The sequence below is a fragment of the Delphinapterus leucas genome, chromosome 14, assembly GCF_059928025.1.
Source record: "Delphinapterus leucas isolate spDelLeu-1000000601 "Yukka" chromosome 14, BTC_Dleu_Yukka2, whole genome shotgun sequence".
Taxonomy (NCBI): Eukaryota; Metazoa; Chordata; class Mammalia; order Artiodactyla; family Monodontidae; genus Delphinapterus; species Delphinapterus leucas.
The window spans coordinates 72,736,066-72,762,918 of NC_143142.1; the positions used below are offsets into that span (position 1 = coordinate 72,736,066).

At 48.3% G+C, this 26,853-nt stretch overlaps 1 protein-coding gene across 1 annotated transcript in view; it reads left to right on the plus strand.

The window, feature by feature from the left end:
- Positions 1-636: 636 nt before the first annotated feature.
- Positions 637-26,853, plus strand: part of ONECUT2 (one cut homeobox 2) — a 40,223-nt gene continuing 14,006 nt past the window's right edge. The window contains exon 1 of the mRNA XM_022584407.2: positions 637-1,882. Within this exon, the coding sequence (XP_022440115.2) occupies positions 637-1,882 (1,246 nt within the window). The remainder of the gene's footprint in view (positions 1,883-26,853) is intronic.

Consider the following 26,853-nt stretch of genomic DNA (forward strand, 5'->3'; position numbering starts at 1 on the left):
CTCCCCACTACCCTCTCCTCCCCTCCCTCTCTTCCTCTCCTTGACGTTTGATTCCAGTGGCAAAGGAGGAAAAAAAAAAAAAAAAAAAGCACAGAGCCGTCAGCCAAACGTGAAACGCGCGGCCCCGCCCGCTCCTCAGCCATTGGCAGCTGTGCGCAGGAGGCCCGCCTCCCGGGGCAGTCGCGGCCACGCAGTGGCTGCTCGCGGCGCCCATCGGGCACTGCCCCGCCCCGGGTCCGGGAAGGTAGGTTGGCTGCCCCGGCGAGCGGCAGAGCCCTTCTGGACAGCTCCCGCTCACCCAAACAGAAGACGTCGGCACCGGAGCGGGCTCGGACATGGCTAGGCAGCGCGCAGCCCCGAGCGGCGGGACTCGGTGATCCCTCCCTCCTTCCCCGCCCCCTCCCGTCTCCCGCACACACGCCGCGTCTGCCCCCACCCCACCCCACCCCACCCCCACCCCGGGCGCGCCCGCCCTCCCGCAGCCCGGGGCGCACACCCGCACGCACGCTCCCCCTCCACACGCTCACGCACTCCCGCGCCGTCCCTTGCTCCCGCGGCAGAGCTCCGCCACGCGCGCCTTGCCAGCCCGCCGGCCACCCCCGCCGCCCCCGCCGCCCCCGGGCCCCGATGGACTGAATGAAGGCTGCCTACACCGCCTATCGATGCCTCACCAAAGACCTAGAAGGCTGCGCCATGAACCCGGAGCTGACAATGGAAAGTCTGGGCACTTTGCACGGGCCGGCCGGCGGCGGCAGCGGTGGGGGCGGCGGCGGGGGCGGCGGGGGCGGCGGCGGGGGCCCGGGCCATGAGCAGGAGCTGCTGGCCAGCACCAGCCCTCACCACGCGGGCCGCGGCGCCGCTGGCTCGCTGCGGGGCCCGCCGCCTCCGCCGCCGCCGCCGCCGCCAACGGCGCACCAGGAGCTGGGCACGGCGGCAGCGGCGGCAGCAGCGGCGTCGCGCTCGGCCATGGTCACTAGCATGGCCTCGATCCTGGACGGCGGCGACTACCGGCCTGAGCTCTCCATCCCGCTCCATCATGCCATGAGCATGTCCTGCGACTCGTCCCCGCCCGGCATGGGCATGAGCAACACCTACACCACGCTGACGCCTCTCCAGCCGCTGCCGCCCATCTCCACCGTGTCGGACAAGTTCCACCACCCGCACCCGCACCCCCACCACCACCACCACCACCACCACCACCACCACCAGCGCCTGTCGGGCAACGTCAGCGGCAGCTTCACCCTCATGCGCGACGAGCGAGGGCTCCCGACCATGAACAACCTCTACAGCCCCTACAAGGAGATGCCCGGCATGAGCCAGAGCCTGTCCCCGCTGGCCGCCACACCGCTGGGCAACGGGCTGGGCGGCCTCCACAACGCGCAGCAGAGCCTGCCCAGCTACGGGCCCCCGGGCCACGACAAAATGCTCAGCCCCAACTTCGACGCGCACCACACTGCCATGCTGACCCGCGGTGAGCAACACCTGTCCCGCGGTCTGGGCACCCCGCCCGCGGCCATGATGTCTCACCTCAACGGCCTACACCACCCGGGCCACGCTCAGTCCCATGGGCCGGTGCTGGCGCCTAGCCGTGAGAGGCCACCCTCGTCCTCTTCGGGATCGCAGGTGGCCACATCAGGCCAGCTGGAGGAGATCAACACCAAAGAGGTGGCCCAGCGTATCACCGCCGAGCTGAAGCGCTACAGCATCCCACAAGCGATCTTCGCGCAGAGGGTGCTGTGCCGGTCTCAGGGGACTCTCTCCGACCTGCTCCGGAACCCCAAACCGTGGAGTAAACTCAAATCTGGCAGGGAGACCTTCCGCAGGATGTGGAAGTGGCTGCAGGAGCCCGAGTTCCAGCGCATGTCTGCCTTACGCCTGGCAGGTAAGCCCAGAGGGTCTCCTGGAGCCAGGGTGCTGAGAGAGGGCTCCGGGGTGCCTGTGGCCCCGGGTGAGGGCGCTTAGCCACATCTCTGGGTTCTCGCCTCCTCTCCACACTTCCTATTTCTTCTCTACTTTATTTCTTCTTCTGTTTCCTCTTTCTCCTCTCCTCTTCTTTCTGTTCTCCCTTTCTCTTCTCTTCCTTCCTCCCTCCTCGTTTCCTGGGCTTCCTGACCGACCCCCACCCGCATTTTATTCGCACTTTGGTCAACGTGCCAACTCTGCCCTCTCCTTCCGACCTTACCCAGTTGTGGGAGTCGCGATGGGGGTGCACCGTGTCCGCTAGGAGCCCTCTCTTTCCAGGACTCACAGGAAAGGGGGATTGCCTTTATTGGAAACCCTGTGCACTTGAACTCTTGCTTAGACAATACATTTCCAAGCTTGCTTAGGCAATACGTTTCCGTTTTCCAAGCTGCCTGGTCTCCCTATACGGAGGCAGTTGGTGGGCTGGGGTGGGGGAGCGGGAGGCAAACTTGTTTGGTCACTGACAAGAGTCACAGCCTTGCCCACGCGGAGAACGGGTGACCAGGGTACAACAGCGCTTCCCGAGCCCGTTTCCAGCCTTGACATTGGCACGGGGACTTTATGATCGAAAGAGCAGGCTGGGGCCAGCTCCCTTGTCACTGCCCACAGTGAGGGGAGGGTACAAGGACGAAGGTTGGGACTGCCACATCCTCTCTGGGAGGACGGGAGAGGAGCAACTAAGAGTAGAGAGCGTCCTGCCTCACTCGCCGGCCGCCCTTGCCCGGCTCCCAGCGTCTGCCAGGATTTGCCGAGGTTTGGGGCCTCCGGGAGAGACTGGGAGCTCGCGGGAAGAGGTGCAGAAAAATTAAGATGCAGGTTAGTTAACGCATCTTGGCCGCGGGCTACAGGCTCCGCCTTTGCATTAAGCGGACGCTGATTGTGCGCGTAGCTCGGCGACGGGGAGGGCTTGCGGCCGGCGGGAGAGGACGGGTCGACGCATTGGTTACATTGTTCTGTAGCCGGCTTGGCTCTTTGTGCCTCCTCTAGCGGCAGAGCCGCGAGGTACAGCCCTCTATTGTTCTAGGAGCGCAGAAACCTCCTGCGTGGGCGGCGGGAACCAGAGAGAAAGGCGCAGCCGTGGCTGCGACTGGCACACAGTTGCGCGCTTTAGTGCGCACAGAGCCAGCGCGGTGCGCGTGGCAATTGCGCTGCCCCCAGGACCCTGCCACGGGCCAAGAGGGGCAAAGTGTCCAGGCGCCCCACTGGGGAGGACGCACGGTACCCGGACGCAGGCCGAGATGGGCAGCTTCTTTTGGATTGAGGCTGTCTCTCCCGATCGTCGGATTATCTGGCGGACAATTCGTGGTGGCAGTGATTTACATAGGTGCGGGTAGTAGGTAGCGCGCGGTTCCGAGCCGCACACAACGCGCTTCCGGAGCTGTGAGCTCAGGCTTCCTCTCTGGCTCCCCGGGGCTATCCTCGCACCGCTGAGCCTGGCTTGTAGGGTGCACTCTACTTACGCCGGACAGGGCTGGGGGGTGTGACAGGCAACGTGTTCGCCCAGGCTTGGGGAGGGGGCGTTTCCACTCTGACAGCCTCTGCCTTTGCCCGCTGTTGGAGGATTCGGATCTCCAGTCAGTAATCTCCCAGCAGTGTTGATCTGAAAAGGTAAAGAAACTAGTCCCTCCGCCAAGGGCTTCCTCACATCGGTGGACTCCAAATAGTTCTGCATGGATTTAGAAACCTACTTTATCTTTCTCCTCATTTAGCTTTTTACTCTTCATCCTCTCCTACAATTTTCTCCGATTGCTCTTGGTTCCTCGCAAATATTAAGCAGTGAATAGAGATTATCCGTGAAAAACTGGAAGCTTACTGACAATTCCAAACAGCGTGGTACCCCTTTATCTTAGGCCCCTGAAAAGGCCTTTAGTCCCTCACGGGTGAGCTTTAGCAAGGGCTGGCTTCTTGGGCACAGGCAGCCAGAAGAAACTTGGCAGCTGGTCTTGGGGAGGGGGGACCAGGGTAAGGTAAAGGCAGGATGACAGCTATTCTAGTCAGGCTGATCTCAGAGCGCTGCCGCCCCCTCACGCCTGTCCCGAAAAAGACAGAGATTTTTAAAACACGTGCCCTCTGCCAATGTATAAGTGATTTGGAAAGTAATGCTTTCCTGGCTAGCCGGTCTCAAGCATTTTTGCAACAGCATTGCTGGGATGGGGGAGAGTGTGGCATCCCTGGGGGACCCCAGTCCCACCACCCACCACGGGAGAGTCCCGGGGCCACTCAGGGGCTGGCCTCAGGCAGCATCGGGGATTTTCAGAGCAGGAGCAAGAAAGCCCGCTCAGTGGGAGTCTGAAAGCCTCCTTCAGCGACTGGGAATTTCCTGCGAGGGACCCCGCTTTGCTCAGGCATTCAAATGTGTGTCTGTTTTATTACCCAGAGCTGAAAAGGGACAAGAGCTTTGGCCTTTTTATCTGGCCATTCGATCAGCAACTACAAGTGTGTTGAGTGGTTATTATTACATAGGAAGCTTTTCAGTTTGGGGTCGGTAGATCAGTCTCTTCAGACACTGATGCAGAAGCTGGGACTGGTATTATGTACTTGGAGCGCTAGGGGACAGGAGCAAATGGAGAAGAAAAGCTGAGCCCTTCTCCACCAGGAGTATGGATCGGAATCTCGCCAGGACGCTGCCGAGGGCCCACACCGTTGAGCTCTGGGGGTTAAACAATCCCAGTGATTCTACAGGGCAGCTCTGCCTGAATCCCAGGCCCGAACCTCGCCGAGACCGACCAGCCCCCCATCTCATCGAGACCAGCTCGCGCTCTCTCTCTCTCTCTCTCTCTCTCTCTCTCTCTCTCTCTCTCTTTTAATTTCGCTTTCTCTTTCCCGTTTTGGGTCTTGCCAGAGGTAAGCAGATAGGGGTTTGAGGAACCGCAGAGTTAAGATGCCTGATTTGGGCCAGTGTCGGCAACCTCACCCTTAGGTGAAGTACACCCCCGTCACAACAGAGGCGCCGACCGCCTCGGTGTATCCACAGCCCGGGATAGCATAGCAAAAGGGAAGGGAGAAGATGGGGGAGCTCAGATTGCCTCAACAGTAGATTTCAGAGAAATGGGCTCCAAGTGCACGACTTCGTTCATAAAGGGTGGCGAGGGCTGAAACTGTTTGCAACCATGCGGGCTTGGGTCTCTTCCGCGGTCCCCGGGTCTGGCACCGGCAGAGCAGTTTTTATTAACCCGGCAAGAGGCGACGAGGACAAACTCCAGCGTGTTCAAGCACAAATCCTCAAGAGGCCTCTGAACTAAGCACACACGAACCAGGAGGGACCGAGAGAACCCAGGCAAGAAAGTGGATGGGCGCCTCGCGGAGGACGATCGAGGCCCCGGTGGCGGGAGTGGTTTCCTCCAACAACTGGAAGACAGAGCAGAGACCCTCCGACGACACACCCTGCCCAGGTTTCCGCCTTCTGTGAGCCGGGCTCCCGGGGCGGCCCGCCCCGAGCCTGCCTCGCGTCCCCGCGGCGAACAGACGCCCGGCCCTCCCCAGGCAGCAGCTCCCAGCGACCAGTCCGGAGCCACCTCTTGCTGAGGCAGCGGAGGGCCCTTAACCAACCCAACGGGATGTCGCCTGGGCCACCTGACGCCCGCGGCAGGGGAGCGTGGCCAGGGCACAACGCTGCGGCGCCTGCCAGGGGCACCACGTGCGTGCGCGGCTCCTTTTGGCGCCAGGGGACGTCCTCAGGCCACCCTAAGCCTAGGGACGGGGGCGGGGACCTCATCCGCAGAGGCCCGCACCCCGACTCCCACCCCTCCCTCTGGTCAGCCTCTCGGCCGGGCTCAGCCGGTCTCTCCCGAAGGTTTAGTTCGGGATCCGAGCCGGAGAGGCCGAATGTACCACGTCGGTACGGAACACAAGATGTTTTCTCCTGCTGGCTGGTCGGATTAATAATTGAAAAGCTCACTGCCATCCTTGCTTGGTCAAGTCCCCGGTGCCTCGAGAACACCTTCCCAACCCGCATTAGGGTGGGCGGGAGCTGGGCCGAGCCGGCGGGACGCGAGGGAGGTTAGTGAACCCGCGGGCGAGAAGTAGCCTGGGTCCACGGGCGCCCTCGATGCGAGAGGCTGCGCATTTATTTTTATTCCAGGCTTTCCACCATGTGGTTATGTCACTTTCTCAAACAAATGTGTATATGGAGGGAGATCGATGCTGATAATGTTTAGAAGATTAAAAGAGCATTAATGCTGGCAACAATAATGTTAACGTGTAGACCCAGATTTCATTGATCTGGAACTTGATCCGGCGCGTTTCCAGTAAGCCCGACGGCGCCCTCTTCCCAGCAGAGCGCTCGCCAGCGGCCTGGCTCCCCGGCGCTCCCGCCGCGCTGCTTCCGCAGCTGCAGGCGGGTTCTTGGGTCTGGCCGCTGCTTCACCCCGCGCGGCCCCAGCCCGCCGCTTCCTACTCGAGGTTTCCTGCTGTCGCCAGGCTGCCTGCCCTCTCCCCCGGTCCCCGCGCGCGCAACGCCGCTTTCTGCGCTCGCTGCCGCGGGCTCTGCGGGTGGTTGGTATACCGAAGGCGTCGCACGGTACGGCGCCCGAGTCCTCTCGTGCTTAGGGTGCCTTCGCCTCTGCCCCGCGCGGCCCGCATCTGGTCCAGCAGGGCCGGGAGCAACTTCTTTCCTCCACGGAAACCATCCCGGAAATTTGGTCTCCTCTCCATATGAGGGAACGTCCAAGCCGAACTTTAGAAACGACGTCTCTAAAGAGAAAAACAAATATATTAACGCATATATGTGGGAACCTAGAAAAAATGGTACAGATGAACTTCCTTGCAAAGCAGAGCTAGAGACACAGACGTATAGAAACGACGTCTTTAAAGCTGCCTTCTAACCTCGTAGCTTCCTGATCCGCGGATCTGCTCCATCCTTGTTTTCATTAAGAAAGAACATTCTCATTAAATGTTCCCATTCGCAGACTTTCTACGCTGGTGCATTAGTTGGACAGTTAAACGAGACCCCAGTGACAATGGCCTGGGCTTCACCCCTCAGAATGGTCTGCTCTGGGCTAATTGGGTCACAACCAGAGAAGAATCTTGTTTCTTGCCCCGGCTGGTAAGAAACACCAGCCTGGGGAACTGCCCCGCCCCAGCTCCCCTTCCCAGCAGCTGGAGAGATCTTCCCCTCTGAGACTCGGGACTCAGACCTGGCCCTAGTAGAGAGGTTTTCTCTGAGACACCTGCCTTGACGGGAAAAGAAAGAACTTCAGAGCTGTCCCTTCCCTCCGGCAGGAAGACCTCCACATCCTGCCAACGGCTCCTTTCGCCAAATGGCTTATTCTTCCAGAAGGAACACTAAGGTGGATGAAGGAAAGAAAGAGCTGGGACGGTAGTGGGGGTGAGATAAGAACTAAATTGTTTGGGTTTTTTGAAATTATAAATTCTCCAGTTTTAGAAATACTAAGCTTTTCCTTCAAGAGAAGGTTTCAACCTGGACGAAAAGGAGTGTTTTCCTTCCTTCAACAACGAAATGAGAAAAAGGAGGAAGGAAAGGAGAGAGAAAAACCCCCAAATCTTGCGTTATTCTGCTTTGCCATGTGGCAAAGGGGAAGCAGTCATTTCTTTCTGTCCTCCCCAGAGATAGGGGTCGTCTTCCTTCCAGTGGGTTTCCTTAGAGAAGGGAGCTTTGATACAGCTCCTTGATTCCTAGTCAGAATGAGCCCTACCCCTCTTCTGAAAACCTACATTGAACTAGGTCCGGTGATCAGATACAGAAACCAAAAAGGGTGGCGAGGTTTCCTTTTGGTGAGGAAGACAGCGGGCCCCTCCCCTCAAGCTCCCGGTGAAGGGCTCTTAGGTTCTGGGAGGGGCGAGTGGGCTTTTGGAGGGTGGAATCTTAGAGTCTCCTCCAACCCCATCTTAGAATCCCAAAACAGGGCTGGATTCCTGGTGAATGGTGAGGGTGGGGCAGAGGGGAAACTGAGCTGCCCAGATTCTCTGTGTCTCTGAGAGCGGCCCCACTTCTCTCCAGAGACACGTGTCTGCCCAGAGGTAACAGGGGACCCTGGGCAAGGTTTACCTTCTAGAGCTCCAGGCCTGAACCCTGAGGGGTAAAGAGGCTGCCTCTCCAGCTTTCTTCAATCCAAAATTTCACTTCAGGGTCGCCTCTTGGTTTTCTGGGCTCTAGAACCTGTTTCTAAAGGAAGATCAGACGAAGGGGGTTGAAGAGTTCTCAGGAAGAAGGTACTGGACGCCACCACACTACTGCTGGTGGCTGGTGTTGGTAGAAACTGTCTTGAGGGAAAGTGGTATCCTGTCGGGGGTATCCCTGGAGGAATGAAAACCTCAGAGGAGAAGCAGAGGGATTTAGTTTCTGGGCTCTTGCCAAAGGAAGGAAAATGAGGAGGGAATAAACAGAAACAATTGTCTGGATAAAGGGCCCTGGGGAAAAGGGTGAATACGGAGGAACCCTGGGCCTTAAACTTCATCTACAAATTCTGGATTATCCTTGTCCCCAACCCTCTCAGAGATCCTTGTTTTTCCTGACCTGGGGACAATTGCTTCCTCTGAGGGGATACTTTTCTTGGTGGGGAGAGACCACTATGAGGGAACCCAACAGGGACATTTATACTGTCAGGTACAGAGCCTGCTCAAGGTGGGCTGGGGGCCCATCAGCACCCCCTTTCATCACCCAGTCTGTCCCCCTAATGCACTTCAGTGCCTTTGGGAAAAGCTTGACTTTTGATTTCCAAGTCTCACTCCAGGTGAAGACCCTGAGAAATGTACACAGGTTTTTGCAGGGGCAGGGAGGTAGCCTGGGTAGCTCAGCCCATCTGAGGCATGGCAAGGCATGGAAGCAGGCTGCGGGCTGTGCACACAGAGCTAGTCTCACTGGGGGAGAAGTGGACATTGTGGACATTGTTGTGAAAAACTGTCCAACACAAATTGTCCCAGAGGGAAGGGAGGCTCTGCGTTCCACCTTGGCGCCTCTCTCGCCATTTGAAGATCCATTACTCTTCTGTAGAAAGCAGACTTTGTTTGGGTTGGAAGCACACCTCCAATGTAATTTAATCAGCATTGGACTTTGGCTCATGTAATCAAATATACATATACTTTCTCCTGCAGGAAGAAAAATAATTTCTCTGTAACTGGTATTGACTTGAAGTCATGTAATCTCTGGAAAGCATCACGTTTTTAAAGGGAAAGGTAAAATTAAGGGGGAAAGAACCCACGGTTTCAGTGGTTTGCCTTGTAATAGCTAAGAGAGCCAGTTACCACCTAAGAAAGGACAGAAGGAGAATTCTAGAGCTGAAATGCATGGGCCGCTCCAATTGTAGGTATCCCACTCCAGCTTCCTCTGTGTAGTCAACCTCCCAGATCTATACTGGTAGGAAACAAGGTTGACTGGCTCACCAGATCCTAGGAATTTGGGCTTTATGTTTATGTTGGGTTGAGGCATCTTTGGAAGAGTCTGGAGCTCCATTGCTCCATTTTTTTCTGTCCTCTTTGGAGAGACCACAGGCAGCAGCAGCAGGATCCCAGTGGGCAGCAAGCCCACTCCACCCCCAGGGCCTTGAGCCTTAATCTCTGCCCTAGAGCATCCCCCTAGAGCAAGCTTGGACTCCCCACCCCCAGGGCGAGGCTCTGGGCTTTACCGAGGTTGGGTCTGTTAGGGAATCTGTTGTAAACACAGATCCATTGATTTGCATTTGTCAGAGAGTAAAGTTAAACCAGTGAAAAGAGAAGCCCTTACCCTTTTATGCAGGGCCAGGGAAACCTTTCATATCGATCCTATTGATCCAACCTTTCCCTTTAAGGAAACCACATAGTTAAAGACCCTCATTCAATAGATTTACCCTTTGCGCTTGCGATATTCCTTTAAGTGTTCTCATCTAGGATAGCTGGGCATTAAGCCCACGCTCCAAACCAAACAAAAACGAAAAGGGGGAAGGAGGGGAGGAGTCAAGAGGCAGAATTGTGGGAAGTGAAACTGAATCAGACTGAAATGTGTAATGACTTGGTTGGGGAATGTTTTTCTCATTCTTCTAAGATGACATGCAGGGATAAGGACAAAATAGATGCATTTAGCGATCTCCTCTTTTCTCTTCTCTCTCTTTCCTTCCCCCCAAAACAAAATCTGTTTAGATGCTAGAGTAACAACATCACAGGAACATCATCTTCTACTGTAAAATTATTTCAATCAAGCCACTAGCTTGGTTCATTTACAGTGGTTCACTTAAAGGCAGTGATCTTCCACAAAAATTATTTTGGTTCATTTGTAGCAAATTGGGAGTAAAATTGTCCTCAGAAATGCAATATTTTGGACTCTGTATATGAGCATGAACACTGAAGTCACTTTCAAAGAGAAGGGCTTGGAGTTGTGTGTTCTGATGGAAGTAGATAGAAACCAGACCAGGAGTAGGGTACAACTTCTTATTGAGCAGTGTAGATGGAACAGGAATTGCTCAATATTGCTCAGTACCCTTTGTGTTTGCAGAAATGAAAATGAAAGTCGCCTTTGTTTCCAGAACTGTTGGCATGATCCGTTTTATTTCTTCCTTGACCCTTTTTGTTCTGTAAATAACATCCATTTGTGATTTTTTTTTTTCAACATGTTCCATGTGCTATTCCTAATGGGCTATCTCTTGGGTTGTGTTCAGACATTCATGTTTGTTTTATGTGATTGAAAAATATTAATGATTCCTTAGGTGAGCTAATGTATTTATCTGCAGAGTGAGTTCAAAGGGCAGAGTTCAGCTATGGTTCAGGTTAATTGAACAGGAAGCAGTGAGCTTTCCAGTCTGTGTTGAACAAGGGACCAGCTCCTTAAAATATCACACTCGGCAAACACACAGTTTCAGTGTCTTCATCCTGGAGTCTGATGTAAGAGGCTCAGATCAACTTGGATTGCTTGTTTAAAAACCCAAAGCAAAGCACAGCCACTGCAACAAAGCCTCCGAGTCCCCCTCAGGGAAGAAGAGTTTTCTCATTGGCTAATTGCTTTATTGGTAGCACTGACCTGCAGAGCAGCTGCAGGGGCCTGGATGAAGGCTTAGGCCTCAGAATAATGTGCTCCATTAGAACAGGGCAAGGCATTTTTTGTTTACTCAATTGGAGCTCCCTGCAAAGTGCCATTAACGCCGGCCCAACCGCATGTGTGTTGCAAAAGGCAAAGGTCACGCCAGTCAGGCTGTAGGCACAGCCAGCTCTGCCCTGGTGGGAGGGAGGGCATCCTGTTGGCACTGCCCTCTTCAAACTTGGCCCAGCCCCATGGGCCCCTCCAGGGCTTTGACCAAAGCAAGCACTTGCACAACTTGCTTGCATTTCCCAATTGTTGAATCATGTTATTGATGGTTACACAGTTTTGATCTGAGCACCGTCAATCACACATGAGAAAAAAATCCTCCCACTGACCCTCTCTTTCTTAGTTATGTTCCCTTCATCATTGTGTATTACGGTAAATAGAATTGTGCGAACGGTGCTTTTTAGCAGAGTGCTTGGATCAAGAGGAAGACAGACCTCCAACCCTGGCTAGGGGGTTGTTTAGCAGAAAGGAAGTTTGAGGTGGAACCAGGAGCACAGTCAAGGCTTCTACCCAAAGCACCTTGAGCTAGAGTGCCACCTGCCAGGAGTCTTCTAACTGCAACAAGCCTTGCACCTCGAAGGCCCAGGCTCTTTTCTTCACTTTGTTCCTAGTGTCTGTGTCTCCATTCCCCACCCTACTGACCACTACCCGTATTTTCCTAGAAATTTCTTAGGGGACTTTCTCCTGGTCCTTTGGAACTCTAACCTCTGCCTCTCCGAATTCATTGCCAAGGAGAAATCAGCGGTTTTGCTGTGATGGGTAAAGGTGTTTCGCCCACCCTGCACACTGAGGTAATAGTCTCCTGCTTGAGAGATGAGGGGCAGAGAAGGCAAAAAATATCTGTGGGAGAGAAGAGGAATGGTTATGTGTGTAAGAGAAACGGCTCAGTTGATGGTGCCAGTGAGGGCGCTACCAACTGTAAGGTGCTCTGCAAAGGCAAAGTGTTGTACGAAGGAGAGGGGGTGAGAGAATTCCTATGGGCAGGGAGGACATCAGGAAAGAGATATGCCAGATCGGTGAGCCAGAGGTGGGCTCTGTGAAACCCCCTGGGAAGAGAAAAAGTGAACCAGCCATTTTGCAGTTGCAAAGAAGTAAACCAGTGAGCTACACTTGGAGCCAAACTGTGGCGCTGGCTGTAGCTCTGTGGGCGGCAGCTGTTTCCAGACTTGCCTCACGTGGATCTGGGCCCGGAGCCCCTGACAGCTGGTCGCCTGTGCGTGGGTTGCTGCCTCCACGCCTTGATGCAGGCTTCAGCACCACGAACAGCGCCACGGAGGGCCCTGGCAGCCAGCGCGCCCAGTCTGGGTTCTGAGCAAGTTGGCATCTCACCCCAGAGAAGGGAGATGGGTCCTCTACCGGGTTAAATCCGGGCAGGACCCCGATCAGTAGCTCCAGCTCTCTAGATCTCGGAGCCTCAGACAGAACAGGGCCTCAGATTTTCCTCCCTCGGCCGTGGCTTCGTTTCTCTGTGGGAGGTCAGCGATAATAAAGGGAGAGGAGGCGATGACGGTGAGAGGACAAAAGATGCTAAAGGACCCTTTCCTTTCCAAGAGGAAGAACATTACCTCTGTCGGGGGCGGAGGGATTGAAATGTTTTTCTCCATGTTCCTGGCTTCTGCAGGCGCTGACTGCTACTCTCAGCACGGTATTTCAAATTGAGTGTTTCCTTTCAAGGTTTACAGTCTGGCTGCCCTACACACAAATATACAAAAACGGATTTCCCCTCCCCCCCCCCGCCTCCACGTGAGTTTTGCAAACATGGTTTACATTAGATGAAGCAAGATTCTCACATTATATCAGCAGTAGTGTTGCCAGGCTACCTCCAATAAATCTAGAAAGTGGGTTTGATTTCTTCAGAGTTTTCCTTGATGGGGCTGTCTTTAAGAGGAACCTCTCCACCGCTTCTGTGGGCCAAGGGTTGTGTCACTTCCACGAGGCCACACAACGGAGTCACATGGCCCTGGCCACGGTGAGAGCTGACATTAGGCACTGACCCCTGACTCTGGCTGTTTTCATTCAGTAGCTCTGCTTTATTTGTGTTTCTATTACAGGGAAAAGAGGCAGGTGGGTCCTTTTGGTCTGTGATTAAGCACAACTCTCATCTCTTTAGGTTTCTAGTAAAATGGCCCTTGACTTCCCAAAGCTAATTAAAATGTAAACCTTTTGCTTTATATCAAGAAACTTTCGTTCAAGCCTAATTTATTGTTAAAGTGGTTCTCGGGGAGGTAGAGCATAGGAACAGACAAGTGTATCCCCTTTAAACAGAAAGTCAAGGGCATGATAGATGAGATTTTCTTCCCTGTGACAATTCATCTTTAAATTCCAAGTGGCTCTTGGATGAAAGGAAGAAAATCCAGCCCCAAACAAAACAAATCTGGTAGAGCATTCACTCTCAATGTTGAAAAAAATCATTTTCTGTGTCTAAATACCTAGACTCTTGCTCTATAAATGAGCAGGAACATATTTGAATTAGATCTAAGAACTGGTTTTAAATCTATTTGATAAACTCTGATTAAAGCAGTTTCTTCAAGTCATATGATCTTTGAATTTGCAGGCATGCATTTCCTAGTAGTTGTTGGGTTACACTATCAAAACCTTTTCCGGTAAAACATGGATTTGACAGTAAGCAAAGCCTTTTTTTTAAGTCTGTTTTATATGCATCACTGCATCTTATTAAAATAAGGCCGTGCACTCTGCAAGGCCTTATACTAAATGCATTTCCTTTCTAGTGAACTCAATGTGGTTTTTAAAAGATATTTTGAGAAGACTGCAATGTAAACAGTACCTCCCCAATAGTCTTCTTTGACTCCAAATACTAAAAAAAAAAAAAAAAAAAGTGTGGATTCAAAGAACTTTTTGTGTTTCTGAAACAGAGCGACAGATTTCCAAATCTAAAGGGTTTTTTTGTTTTTAAGTCTTGGATTCAGATGCCTCCTAACGTATACCCGAGCTTATATCAGTTCATGTTCAAGGCATGAGAGTGAATTCCTTAGTCACTCTCGATGTTTAACCCCTCTCATCCTTTTTTTTTTATTATTGTTCTGAAAAGGAAGAGACACTCTTCCTGTTGAAAACCAATTCTTTGACCTCATTCTGGGCCCCTGCCTCTCCTACCTTCTCAGGACCCAATCCCTTCCTGTGTTTATAACCTCTTCTTAGCACTTTCCCATCTGAATTTTTGTGCTCCAGACTCTCCTATATTTTTTTAATGCTCCCCCAACACCTGTTCCAACTTTAGCTCTTCCCTCCCTTCACTTCTAGAAAGAGTTGCTCTAACTCAGTCTCTGTTTTTCACCTCCCCTTTCAGTCCCAGGCCTTTGCTGTCTCATTCTGGCCACTCCTGTTTGCTAAATCTGCTCTTACCAATGTCACTGTTGAGGTCTTTGTAGCTAAATCCAATGGATGCTTCTCAGTCCTCACCTTAACTTGGCCCCTCCATGGCCTGTGACACACTCCTGAGTGCGCTTTCTGAAATACCGTACTCTCTAATTTTCCTTTTTGGAATCCTGGCTATTGCTTCTCGGTCTCCTTTCTGGGCTCCCTCCATCTAGCTCAGCGTTCAGGCCTAGGCTATTCTATTTATTCATTCATCATACTCACCCCGGAAGATTGCATCTGTTTGATTGTCATCCTGCTACGCTGAGGACTTCTAGGTCTCCCTCCAGCCCTGATATCTCTCCTGAGTTCCAGGTCCCTGTTGCCTTCTGCATCTGGACATCTTTGCCTGGGTGTCCTCAAACTCAGTGCATCTCAAAGTGAACTCATTCTTCTTAACCCCCAGCCCCCATCACCACCACCACCAAATATGAGTCTCTTCTTTTATTCTGTCTCTCTCAGTAATAGCATCTTGTACACAGAATCTCAAGCCAAAAACCAGGAAGTCAACTCAAACTCTTTCCTTTTCCCCCAGGTCAGCCATACTAGCCATGTGGACTATACCTCCTAAACATCTGTCTCCATCCCCTCCACTGCTGCCCTCATTGGAGGCATCACCAATTTCAACAGCCTCCTGACTGGTCTCCCTATCTCCAGTCTTGCCTTGTCCCATCCATTTTCCAGCCTTAAGCCACAGTGATTTTTCTGGAACCCAAATCTGACCACAGTACACTGTTGTTTAAAACCCTTTGTTAGCTCCCTTTGACCATTGGTGAAGGTACAGATCCCTGAGCAGGACAGACTAACCCCTGCTCACCTCCAGCCTCATCTCCCATCACTCCGCCCATTTACTCTGCGTGCAAGACATGCTGTACTCCTAGCTCCTCAAACACACCAGGCCATTCCTTTAGCCTAGAACACTTTTTCCCTCACTCAGCTAACCTCACCTCAAAATCTTGGCTTAAAGTTCCTTGTCTTTAAGAGAAATCTTGGCTTAAAGGTCTAGGAAGTTTTCTCTGGTCTCCTAAATTGGGGTCTCCCTGAACCACCTGTCCCATTTCACATAGAACACAGATAGGTATCACCTGCTTACTTGTCAGTGTCCTTCCCCCACCCCAGATTGTAGGTTCTGTGAGGCCAAAGATTGGATAGAGCATGTGATAGGCAGCCAGTAAATATCCATGAATAAATTAATGAATACCTTTATATGACATTGTTTCTGCCCATTTTACTCCCCCAAGTTAGTGAATGGCATTCGAAAAAGAATCATCAGTGTTGGTGCATCATTTGGAGATAGTATTTCATATTTCATGATATCAAGTTCTCACTGATGTCATTTTCCTCCTAAGCTAAGATACTACAGGTATGTATGAGCTTTAAAGGGAATCTTGAAGTGGGGTTAAATCTCCCATCCAAAGTTTCAGACTAGTATCTCCAGTGAGGTGAGGGATGTGAAACCATCACTAAACACTAGACTAGGGTGTTACCAGTTGACTCTAGTCTGCCAAGGTAACCTGCTCGAACAGGTAGTTCTTGCTGTCCTGCTCATACGTTGCCCTCTTCGCCACATCGATGTCCCTGCACGCTCTCTTCCTGCTGCCCGAAATGCCTTATCTCATCTGTCCCTCTCCAGATCGTCCCCGGCCACCACCTTAGGCACTCCATCTCTGAACATTCCCAGCAAACTCTAGCCCATTCTTTTTTCTCCCTTTGCTCAACTCTGGTTGCAGTCATCTGTTCCAAACTGCATAGCAGCTTCTTAGCTGGGGTCTTACACCCCTCTCTAGATCTCTCCTGTATCCCTTCCCTGTGGCTCTGGAGAGGAGATGCCATATCCTTGTGCCTCCCACAGCTGCTGGTCCATGGCTGAGCACAGAATAGGCAATTTTTTTCAACTGAGTCATTTGATGCATTCCTGCCTACTTTTATGGACTCCCCTAATTTCAGTCACTGGGTTGGGGAGGTGTGGGAGTTAGGTTTTTTTGGTTTTTTGTTTTTGTTTTTTTGCGGTACGCGGGTGCCTCACTGTTGTGGCCTCTCCCGCCGCGGAGCACAGGCTCTGGACGCGCAGGCCCAGCGGCCATGGTTCACGGGTCCAGCCGCTCCGCGGCACGCGGGATCCTCCCGGACCGGGGCACGAACCCGTGTCCTCTGCATCGGCAGGCAGACTGTCAACCACTGTACCACCAGGGAAGCCCGGGAGTTAGGTTTTGTATGTCTGCTTATAGCTGGCATTCTTTTCTAGCCTCTACTCTTTTTCTTTTCTTTTTTTGTTTTTTTTACATCTTTAGCCTCTACTCTTCAAATAGGAGTATTCTTTTTTGTAAATATTTTGATCGTTGACAGAAATACTTGCTTACACAGTCAAAAATAGATTCCTGAGTTAACCTGAAATGACACCTAAGCTTAATATGGGGAAAACAGTGCTCATGATGGCTTGGTAAATAACAAAGGTGGTTCTGCTTCCACACACAGCTGAAAATGTTACCATTTTAGAATATTTGAGGCTGCAAACACATCAGCAAATCAGAGGGACTGTTTTCCTCTTTTAAGTCATTTTAATTATTAATAAACCAAATTTGTATTTAAATGGCAGTAACTTGATACGGTACAAATTCCTAGATTTTTTTTGACTTAAATTTACCTGTAAAGAAAAAAGCCAGAGGTCAACATTTTTGTAAGTTTACCCTTTTTCTTTCTCATTTCCTTTTATTTTGGCAAATGAGTACGTAAAGTTATTTGAGGTCTTTGAAACCCAGTAGTTCAAAGGTTTTCAGGGATATACACAGTTCTGCCTACATAGTACTGATCTAAGTAATTACACATGGACAAAAATTAACTAGCTTCTTTCACCTTTGATTTTATTGGAATTTTAAGATTTGAGTGGATAAATCTCACTTATCTTCATAATATCCATACAGGATTGAGTGAAAAGAGGTTTTACCATTATCTCAACTTTAGGGAGAAACTGAAACTAAGATAATTTGCCGTACCTCTTAGGTGGAAATTATACGTTGCCTGGAGATTTTTTTTTTACAGTTACATTTTGACATTCATATTACATGAGTAACAAACTATGAAGACCAGGCATATATGAACAGAATGTTTAAATTAAGACATTCCAGACCTTTTTTTTTAAATGCCTTTAACTGAGAGCTTTGCTGTGCTGCATGATAATTAGGTATGCTTGGTAAGCAGTTGGCTTCAGTGACTGTCATCTGTGCGCCTTGTGTAGCCAAAACAAGTTTCCACTGACACAGAGGCAGAGACAGGCAGGGGTGGGCAGAGCAAGAGGCAGCTCTGAGGCCTCTCTGAAGAGCCTTGAGCCCTTATTCAGAGGCCGCCCTCTTCTCTGGCTAGGGTACCATGGCCTGGACATGCCATGTCCAGAAAGACCACACACTCCTGTTTTCCCTTCTTCCTGGTGCCGCATCTTCCATCCTCTGCCATCCTCCAAAGGAATTAGGTGGGACCTGGAGGAGAACTGCCGAGTTCACCCTCCCTGACCAGCTCTCCACCTAGAGCCTCGGACTTGGGCTTCCCTAGACAGATTTTGGAAAGTCAGTTAAAAGGGCAGAGTTGGGGGTAGGTAGGGATTGGATTGGAGGGGAGAGGGAGGAAAATCTACAGTAGAGATAGGTGGGCTTTTCTACTGGAAGCCACACCAACTCAGGAGCCCAAGTATTCTGCCTCCTTAGAGCTCCAGAAGTCCCTAGGGCATGAGCATCCCTATCTGAGATGGGGAAGGAGCCCCAAGCTAAGAAGAGAGGGAGTGTATGACAGGTCCTGGGAATAGTGTCTGTAGGACCCAGATCCTTCTATCCTAGGCTGTTGGGAAGGGATTGGAGGCACCAAGCACTCCTTTCTCCCTGCCTCTTTCAGAGCTGATCTTATAGAACCGGGGCAGAGTAGCACAACAAACGGTCTTTGGCTTTGGAGTCAGACAGGCTTGGATATTAATTATAACTCTTCCATTTACTAGCTCTGATTTAACCTCTCGGGGTCTCAGTTTCCTCCTTTATAAAATGGGAATAGTATGTCCATCTCGGAGAACGATGTAAGTATGAGAGATGATCTGTATAAGATCATTGTTAGGTAATGGGCTGATCAGCTGTCGTCAGGACTTTTCCACAGAATTCCTTGCCTAGAGTGATGATCTGAGGGATAAGACGGGCTTGGATGTTGGGGAGGAGGAGAGAAAGGATATAAGATACAGATTTTATTGAACATCTATTATGTGCTATGTATCAGTTACCTATTGCCATAATAATACTAAGTAGCAAACCACCCCAAAACTCGTGGTGTTTAACAATAAGCATTTTCCCTACCCACCTTCCCCCTTGGTAACCATAAGTTTGTTTTCTACATCTGTGACTCTGTTTTGTAAATAAGTTCATTTGTACCATTTTTTAAGATTCCTTAATAAGCGATATCATGTGATATTTGGGGGGGAAGAATAAATTGGGACATTGGGATTGACATATATACACCGCTATATATAAAATAGATAACTAACAAGAACCTACTGTATAGCACAGGGAACTCTACTCAATATTGTGTAATGACCTGTATGGGAAAAGAATCTAAAAAAGAGTGGCTATTTGTATATGTATAACTGATTCACTTTGCTATACAGCAGAAACTACCACAACACTGTAAATCAACTATGCTCCAATAAAAATTAATTTACAAAAACAATAAACATTTTTTTCTCAGATATCTGCAGGATTCAGCTGATCTAGGCTGATCCCAGCTGGGTTTCCCTTTGTGGTTTGGCTGGCTTGATCATGTGTCTGTGGGTGGCTTTGTTCCATGTTTCCTATCCTGGGACCACTGGAGTAGCCTGGGTATGTCCTCACCACAATGACAAAGGGGAAAGCACAAGCAATAACATTCCATTGGTGAAAGCAAGTCACATGGCTGAGCCTAGAGACAGAGTAGGGGGGCACTACCAGATTCCATGGCAAGGAGCCTCGTACAGGAAAGGGTGAATTGGAGTTTGAGGGGTTTGGTATTTTTTGCCATCTACCTCTTACCACATATTTTAGCTCACTTCCATTCTTGCAGGAAGTCATTCCTATGGTTGGGATAGGATAAGGACAGCAGATTTGGCAACAAATAGGAAATAAGTGTGGAAGTATTTCAAAACCCTTTATTACTTTATACTTTATACAAGTAACAAACTATGCCCAGCTTGTTAGAAGCCATGTTTCTTTGTACTAGGCTGATCTGTGGCCATGCCTGACCTTCCCCCTAGATGGTAGCAGGCAGGGAGCCTGGCTTTGCTCTCCTTCATCTTCCCTCTAGTGCTGGCCATAGTTGGCACTCAGTAAGTGCAGGTGATCCCCAGGGTCACACAGCTCTGGTGTCCTAACAGGAGGTCCCTTCTAGCCCCACCAGATGACCACATGTACCTCTACATGTATTTTAAAATAAGACTTCATTTTAAACTTTTTTTTTTTTTTTTTTCACTGAAATAACCACCAACCATCTGAGGAACAAAAGTCCAAATCTGGGCTTCCCTGGTGGCACAGTGGTTGAGAGTCCGCCTGCCGATTCAGGGGACACGGGTTCGTGCCCCGGTCCGGGAGGATCCCACATGTCGCGGAGCAGCTGGGCCCGTGAGCCATGGCCGCTGAGCCTGCGCGTCCGGAGCCTGTGCTCCGCAACGGGAGAGGCCACAACAGTGAGAGGCCTGCATACCGCAAAAAAAAAAAAAGTCCAAATCTGTTGCCTATAGAAGTTAAGCCATCCAATCCAGATCTCCATTATTCTGCGCAGACAACATCCAAACGATGCCAGCACTTTATTCATTTTACCAATGAATACAGAAGCAATTTGGAGGTGATGTCCAAAAGATCAAGAGATTTACTCATTTGTGATTCTAACAATGTCTAAGGCTTGTTGAGGGTTGTTTTGGGTGTTTTGTTTTTTTAACCTTAGGTTCTATTTCTGGCATGCTTTTATTTTTTTTAAATCATAAGCAGTGTTAAAAATACTGGATGGGTTTTGTCTTGATTCTTAATGTGGGTGTTAAGAGATGCCTTCCATTAGTGAGTATGCCTCAGATAATGTGTTTATTTGCATCTTCCTTCCTCTCTGCCTGTCCCCTAATGGTCTGGTACACAGAGGGCTACTTGAGCTGATTTATATGGACCTCAGTTGCTCTCATTTGCGCATACTTAATTCAGAGAGGTGATCATATTGATTTCCCAGGCCCACTTTTCAAGACATTGTACTAACATAGATATCTTAGCAGCTCTAACTACATTGTCTGAAAAGGAAAACATTTTAAACCTTTGGAAGCAATTTTGATGGACATTTCATTGTGTTCTATATTACTTACCTAATTAAATTTCCTTCACATCAAGGTCTGTTTAAAATTCAATTGAGAAATATTTTTGAGTTCCATTGGGCAGATAACTTTGTTTAGCTGGATTTGTTCTGCATGCATATGAAATGGCATCCTATGAATCAATGCCCAGTGCTTATACTTCCCATGGATGTGAAGAAATGACACCCTTGTAGGCAAGTGTAGTCTCCTGTTATTCATAACAAGCTGTCCCTGGTTACTGAACTTGTTCACCCTGTAATTCCAAAAAGTCCTTGTGTTTTTGTGCCTGTGGTTTGGCAGGCTGATTTATTCGAATTCTGGGCATTGTGAACAAAACCTGTAACTTCTTTCATGGATTAGCTGGAGTCCCGGAATTCCTGTTTGCAAGTTCAGAGTCCAGCTCAAGGCCACTTGCCCCCTTTAGGGCATACAAAAGTCTTATTTGCATAGCGGAGGTGGGTAGAATTCCAGATTGAGTTTGAAAGCAAATAAGGTTATCGGTCTGAGGAGTCATCCCCAGTGGAAGAGGTGTGATTCCTGATGTTTTGTATCTTTGGAAGCAAAACCCAGGAGAAAGGCCTTATCTCTCAGTTCCACCCACCTGCCACCGAAGACAAGAAAAACAGACCCTGCTCATCTTTTATCCTGACTAGCCATCCCATTCAGTTCTGTGGCAAAGGACCCTGCGGTAACAGAGCTGTAATTGGAGAATTGGCATTCCATAAGCACTGCTTTAATACTAAAAAAAAAAAAAAAAAAAAAAAAAAGTTCCAAAGATGTACTTTTTGTTGCATTGTTAATTAGCCTTTAAACATTTCAGAATTGAGTAGATCTTCAAAGTCTTCAAGGTTTATCTTGTTTATCTCTGTCTTAGTCTACTGTACCAAAATACCACAGACAGCTTATTAACAGCAGAAATTTATTGCTCATGGTCTGGAGGCTGGAAGAGCTAGATCAGGGTACCAGCCTGGTTGGGTGAAGGCCCTCTTCAAGGCTGCAGACTTCTCATTGTGTCTTCACATGGTGGAAGGGGTTAGGGAGCTCTTTGGAACCTCTTTTATAAGGGCACTAATCATATTCAAAAGGGTTTTCTACCCTCATGACTTAAGCACCTCCCAAAGGCCCCACATACTACTGTCATCATCTCTGGAAGTTAGAATTTCAGCATATGAATTTGGGCGTGACAAATATTCAGTCTATAGCAATCTCTGTGCCTCAGATAATAGTGGACATATCATAAGGTTATTGTGAGCCTTAAATAAGCTAATGCATATAGATGCTCAGAACAACTGGTCAATTGTGAATACTTGCTAATTTAGTTGAATCATTATTATTACTATTAATTGATTAATATTACCTTTGTAATTTCTCTGTACATAAGCAGGAGACTTGGCCTGAGTCACCAGCTCTTCCATATTTTTTACATATCAAGAGTATTGCTTGGGACTTCCCTGGTGGTGCAGTGGTTAAGACTCCAAGCTCCCAATGCAGGGGGCCCGGGTTCAATCCCTGGTTGGGGAACTAGATCCCACATGCATGCCACAACTAAATTAACATGCTGCAACTAAGGATCCCGCCTGCTGCAACTAAAACCCGGCACAACCAAATAAATAAAATACTTTTTTTAAAAAAAAGAGTATTGCTTGGCATTGTCATCAAGAGCGTGAGCTTCGGGGTTAGACAGATCCAGTTTAGGTCCCAGCTACACCACTTACTAGCTATGTGACCTCATGCAAGTCATTAACCTCAGAGAGCCTCAGTTGCTTCCTCTGTAGAATGGGGATAATGTTGGTGCTGACTAGATGGTTGGTGTGCGGGTTAAATGAGATACCATAGTGTTTAGCACTGCACCTGGCACTTTTACATCTTATTTCCTTCATACCCAGGATAATCCCCTATTTCACATGGACAGGTCTATCCTTCAGCATAATTTTTGTCACTTTCACCAGTGGCATTTGTGACGAGAGAGATTGCCAGACACAACATTGGTCTTTGGATGCTCTCCTTGCAAACTGGTCAAACATGCAGCAGTGTTATTCACTCCTGCCACCACTCCCTCTCCCCCCACCCCCGTGTCCTTTTAAGACTCTTAACAATTACAGGCATTTCGCTAAGCTCGTGCTTGGAACACGGAAGTCTGCTGTGCTCACGGTAGGTTCTGACTGCATCCTTACTGACTTATGCTGGGGTAAGGTCCATTTGGAGAGTGTGGTATGTGTTGAGCACAAACTCTACATTTGCTAGAATTGTACAGTTGTACATAGAAAAATTATAGCTCCGCCCGCAAGGCTCAGCTTATCTTATATCTGCATCATGATCGCAGGTTTGGGAGTCATTTCAGAAAGCTGTTTTCTCCCACGTCCAGGTAGCGATGAGGCAAAAAGTGCTGAGTACTGTTCCCTCTTTTCTGGTTTCAGTATGGCTGGACCCTGCCTCTTTCTCCTGTTCCCCAGATCCACCACTCACTGTGCATTCATTTGGTTCTCGTCTCACTCCCTGAAGGCTCCTGTTTTGGTTCATGCTATCATCTTTATTCCCAAAACCAGGAGGCTTAATATGCAAAGGAAGGAAGGAAAGAAGGGAGGGAGGAAAGAAAACCCATAGACACCTCGCTGTTGCTTTTCCTGAAGTAGCAACTCACCTGCTAATAGAAGATTTTGAAGCCGTGGGCTTCCTCTGAATTCTCAACACACGATTGTTGAGACTATTTAAACAGTCTCTAGAATCCTCTTCTGACCCCAAATTACTCCGAAGCATTAATTGTCTTAGTGGTTTCATGGCCACATTATTTCATATTCATTAGTGTTTTCATGAAAAATGATAAAACTAATTAGAGCAGCTAGCGGTTAATTCACTTGGTGATTCGTTACTCTCTCCCCTCTTGGTGTTCTGCATGTGGTCATCTTGGAGAAGGCGTCCAAGGAGTAATTGCAGCTCTATTCCCTGAGTGATCGCCTAATGCCATTAGTTCTGATCCACAGGCACATCTTCAGCGGCTCTGATGGGGTCTGGTTACAGCTGCACCCTCGCCCCTGCCCTTTGGATGCAGGGAGAGAGGGGAGCCTGCACTCAGGACTGGTCCTCTGGAGGGGGTCCAGGGCAGCAGAGGGGGCCGAGTTCCCGGTGGGAGGTGAGCATCGCTTTAGCCTCTTCTGGACCGTGAGGTAAGGACAGGATAGTGCTCAGAGAAATCTGCCCTGAGAACCTGTACTCGGGAACGAATAGGGAAAACAAATTTTCTTCGGTTTTAGCAGACGTGTGGCTAGGCACGGGCTAGAATCTGGAAGTCTGGTTCTCTCTCAGACCTCTGCCGGCCATTTCTCTTCTTAAAATGTTTATTTGTCCTCACATCCATTGGGATGGCAGCTATCAAAAAGCCCAGGGAGTGTGCCAGCCTATGATAGCATCTGCAGCGAGGCAGTCTATCTAGGAGCAGAATTTCTGGGTCATAGTGCATGCATATATTCAACTATATCAGATACTGCCAAACCGTTTTCTAACCTGTTAGGCGAATTTACACTCCCACTGGCAGCCTGGGAGAGCTCCCATATCTTTGCCAGCAGTTGGTATTGAGAGATTTTTACATTTAAGCCATTTAGGTGGATGTATAATGTTGTTGTTTTAAGTTTATAATTCCTGGATTACTAGTAACTTTGAGGGTCTTTTTATATAATTGTTGGAAATTTGGATTTCTTCTCCTGTAAAGTGCCTGTTCAAGTCTTTGCCGTTTTCCTATTGGGATGTCTTGACTTCTTGTTGATTTCCAAAAGATTTTATATATTCTGAGTTCAGGCCCTTTATCAAACATATGTGCTGCAGATATCCATGGCTGTCCTCTCTCTCTCTCTCTCCCTCTCTCCACTCTCTTGTTTGTGTCCTTTGATATACAGAAATTCTTAATTGTAATGTGCTTTAATATTTCAGTCTTTTTCCTTTGAGTTAGTTTTTTTCTTTTTTTCTTTTTTTTTTTTTTTTTGGGGTATGCGGGCCTGTCACTGCTGTGGCCTCTCCCGCTGCGGAGCACAGGCTCCGGACGCGCGCAGGCTCAGCGGTCATGGCTCACGGGCCCAGCCGCTCCGCGGCATGTGGGATCTTTTGGGACCGGGGCACGAACCCGTGTCCCCTGCATCGGCAGGCGGACTCTCAACCACTGCGCCACCAGGGAAGCCCCTGAGTTAGTATTTTTTTTAGTCTTGTTTAAAAAATCTTTCTTGAGATTATGAAGATATTACCCTATATTATTTTCTAAAAGCTTAATTGTTTTGCCATTTACACTAAGGTCTGTGATCCATACAGAACTTATTTTTTATGTATGACATGAAGTAGGGGGCCAAGAATTAAGCCCTGCCCCAATGCCTATCTAATTCCCCTAGCTCCGTTATTAGAAAGAATACCTTTCCTCGTGTTCTGACGTGCAAATCTTCTCATTAAATCCCATATCCATAGGTGTGTGGATCTGTTTGTAGGCTTTCTCTTCTGTTACACTGGTCTAGTTGTATATCCTTGTCCCAATACTACACAATTAGAGTCTGATTAGACGTCTTGATAGTTAAGACAGCAAGTCCTTCCATCTGCTCTTCTTCATCAAGAATAGCTTGACTAGAGATTTTTATTAAAGATTTGGTTGGATCTATAGATTAACATGGAGAGAATTAAACTTTTTACAATATTGAGTCTTCCAATCCATTTATTTAGTACTTTTTAATTTCTCTAACAAAGTTTATAGTTTTCTTTGTCAAAGCTTTACATACCTATTGTTAGATTTATTTCTATGTACTTGATATTTTAATCCTATTATAAATGGTATCGTCTTCGTTTTCTGTTTGTTGTGTTATATAGAAATACAGTTGATTTTTGTCTATGGATCTTGAGTCTAGGAACCTTGCTGAATTCTCATATTCATTCTAATAGTTTATCTGTGTATAATCTTGGATTTTCTATGGATGTTAATCAATATTGATGTTCATATGTTCATCTTAAAACTGACCACCTTATTGAGCTTTCTTATTCTAATAATTTGAGTATTGAAGCTTTTGGGTTTTCTAGGTTAAAAAATCATATTAACTTATTTTTATGAGGGTTCTGTTTCTGCCTAGAGAAGCAAGATAGGGTAGCTGTTAGGTACAAGGAGTTTAGAATCTGACTACCTGAGTTTGAAACCCAACTCTATTACTTTCTATGTAATCTTAAGTAATTTGCTTAATCCTCTGTGACTCAGGATAATTAATTGTAAACCACCTCATAGGTTGATTTTAAAAATTGAATGAGTTAATACAACTTCAAAAATGCCCATGAAATCATGAGCACTCAGTTTATGTCGAATTTTGTCATTTTATCAATTAGTTTCATTCCTTTTAAAATTCCCACTTCTTATTGTTTTTTCTTATTTTATTGCACTGGCTACTTTTCCAGCATAATACTGAATGATACTGGTGCTTTCAGGCCTCACCTGAAACTTAACACATTGAAATGTTCCTTCTAGGTTTTTTGTTGTTGTTGTTTTGTTTTTCATAATTTGATGTATATTTAATCATCTTTAACTGCACTTATGAATCTGGTATTAAGCTCTGCAAGGGGGAGATAATTTTCCAGTAGAATTTCCTTTTTTCAAACTATGCTGTTTACATAATGATGAAAATCATTAATAATGGAATTATTTCTTTTTAAATATCATTGAAATCCTGTTGCAAAAGGAGGCACTGACCCTTCTACCTTCCTGAAGATTCATTGGTGTAGCCTTTCCAAAAAGGTGCTGATTGTTAATGTAATGATACCCCTTTGGATGTTTGGGATATGTTCAGGAGTATTCATAGCCACACAGAGCTGTTGGCCAGTCCTTTTTTAGGACAGTATCACATTCTTGAGCTTTTAATTTTGCTATATTCCAAGGAAGTTGGAGTGTGTCTTCAGTTTTCTTTTCATAAAGAGTATACAGATACACTTTTTGAGTCATTATATAACTAAGAGTGCTTCGCTGCAGGAAAGACCACCTGAACTGCATAAATTCTAACATTACAACTATGGTATCAATTTTGCTCTTAATTTCCTCCAATGCTATGTATTTCTCATTTTCCTGCAAGAATTTTTTTTGTCTTTCCCATCTCTTATCTTGTGTTTTCTTTATTACCTACTATTATTTATAGAGTTCTGTCTTGTTTTCTTCTTAATC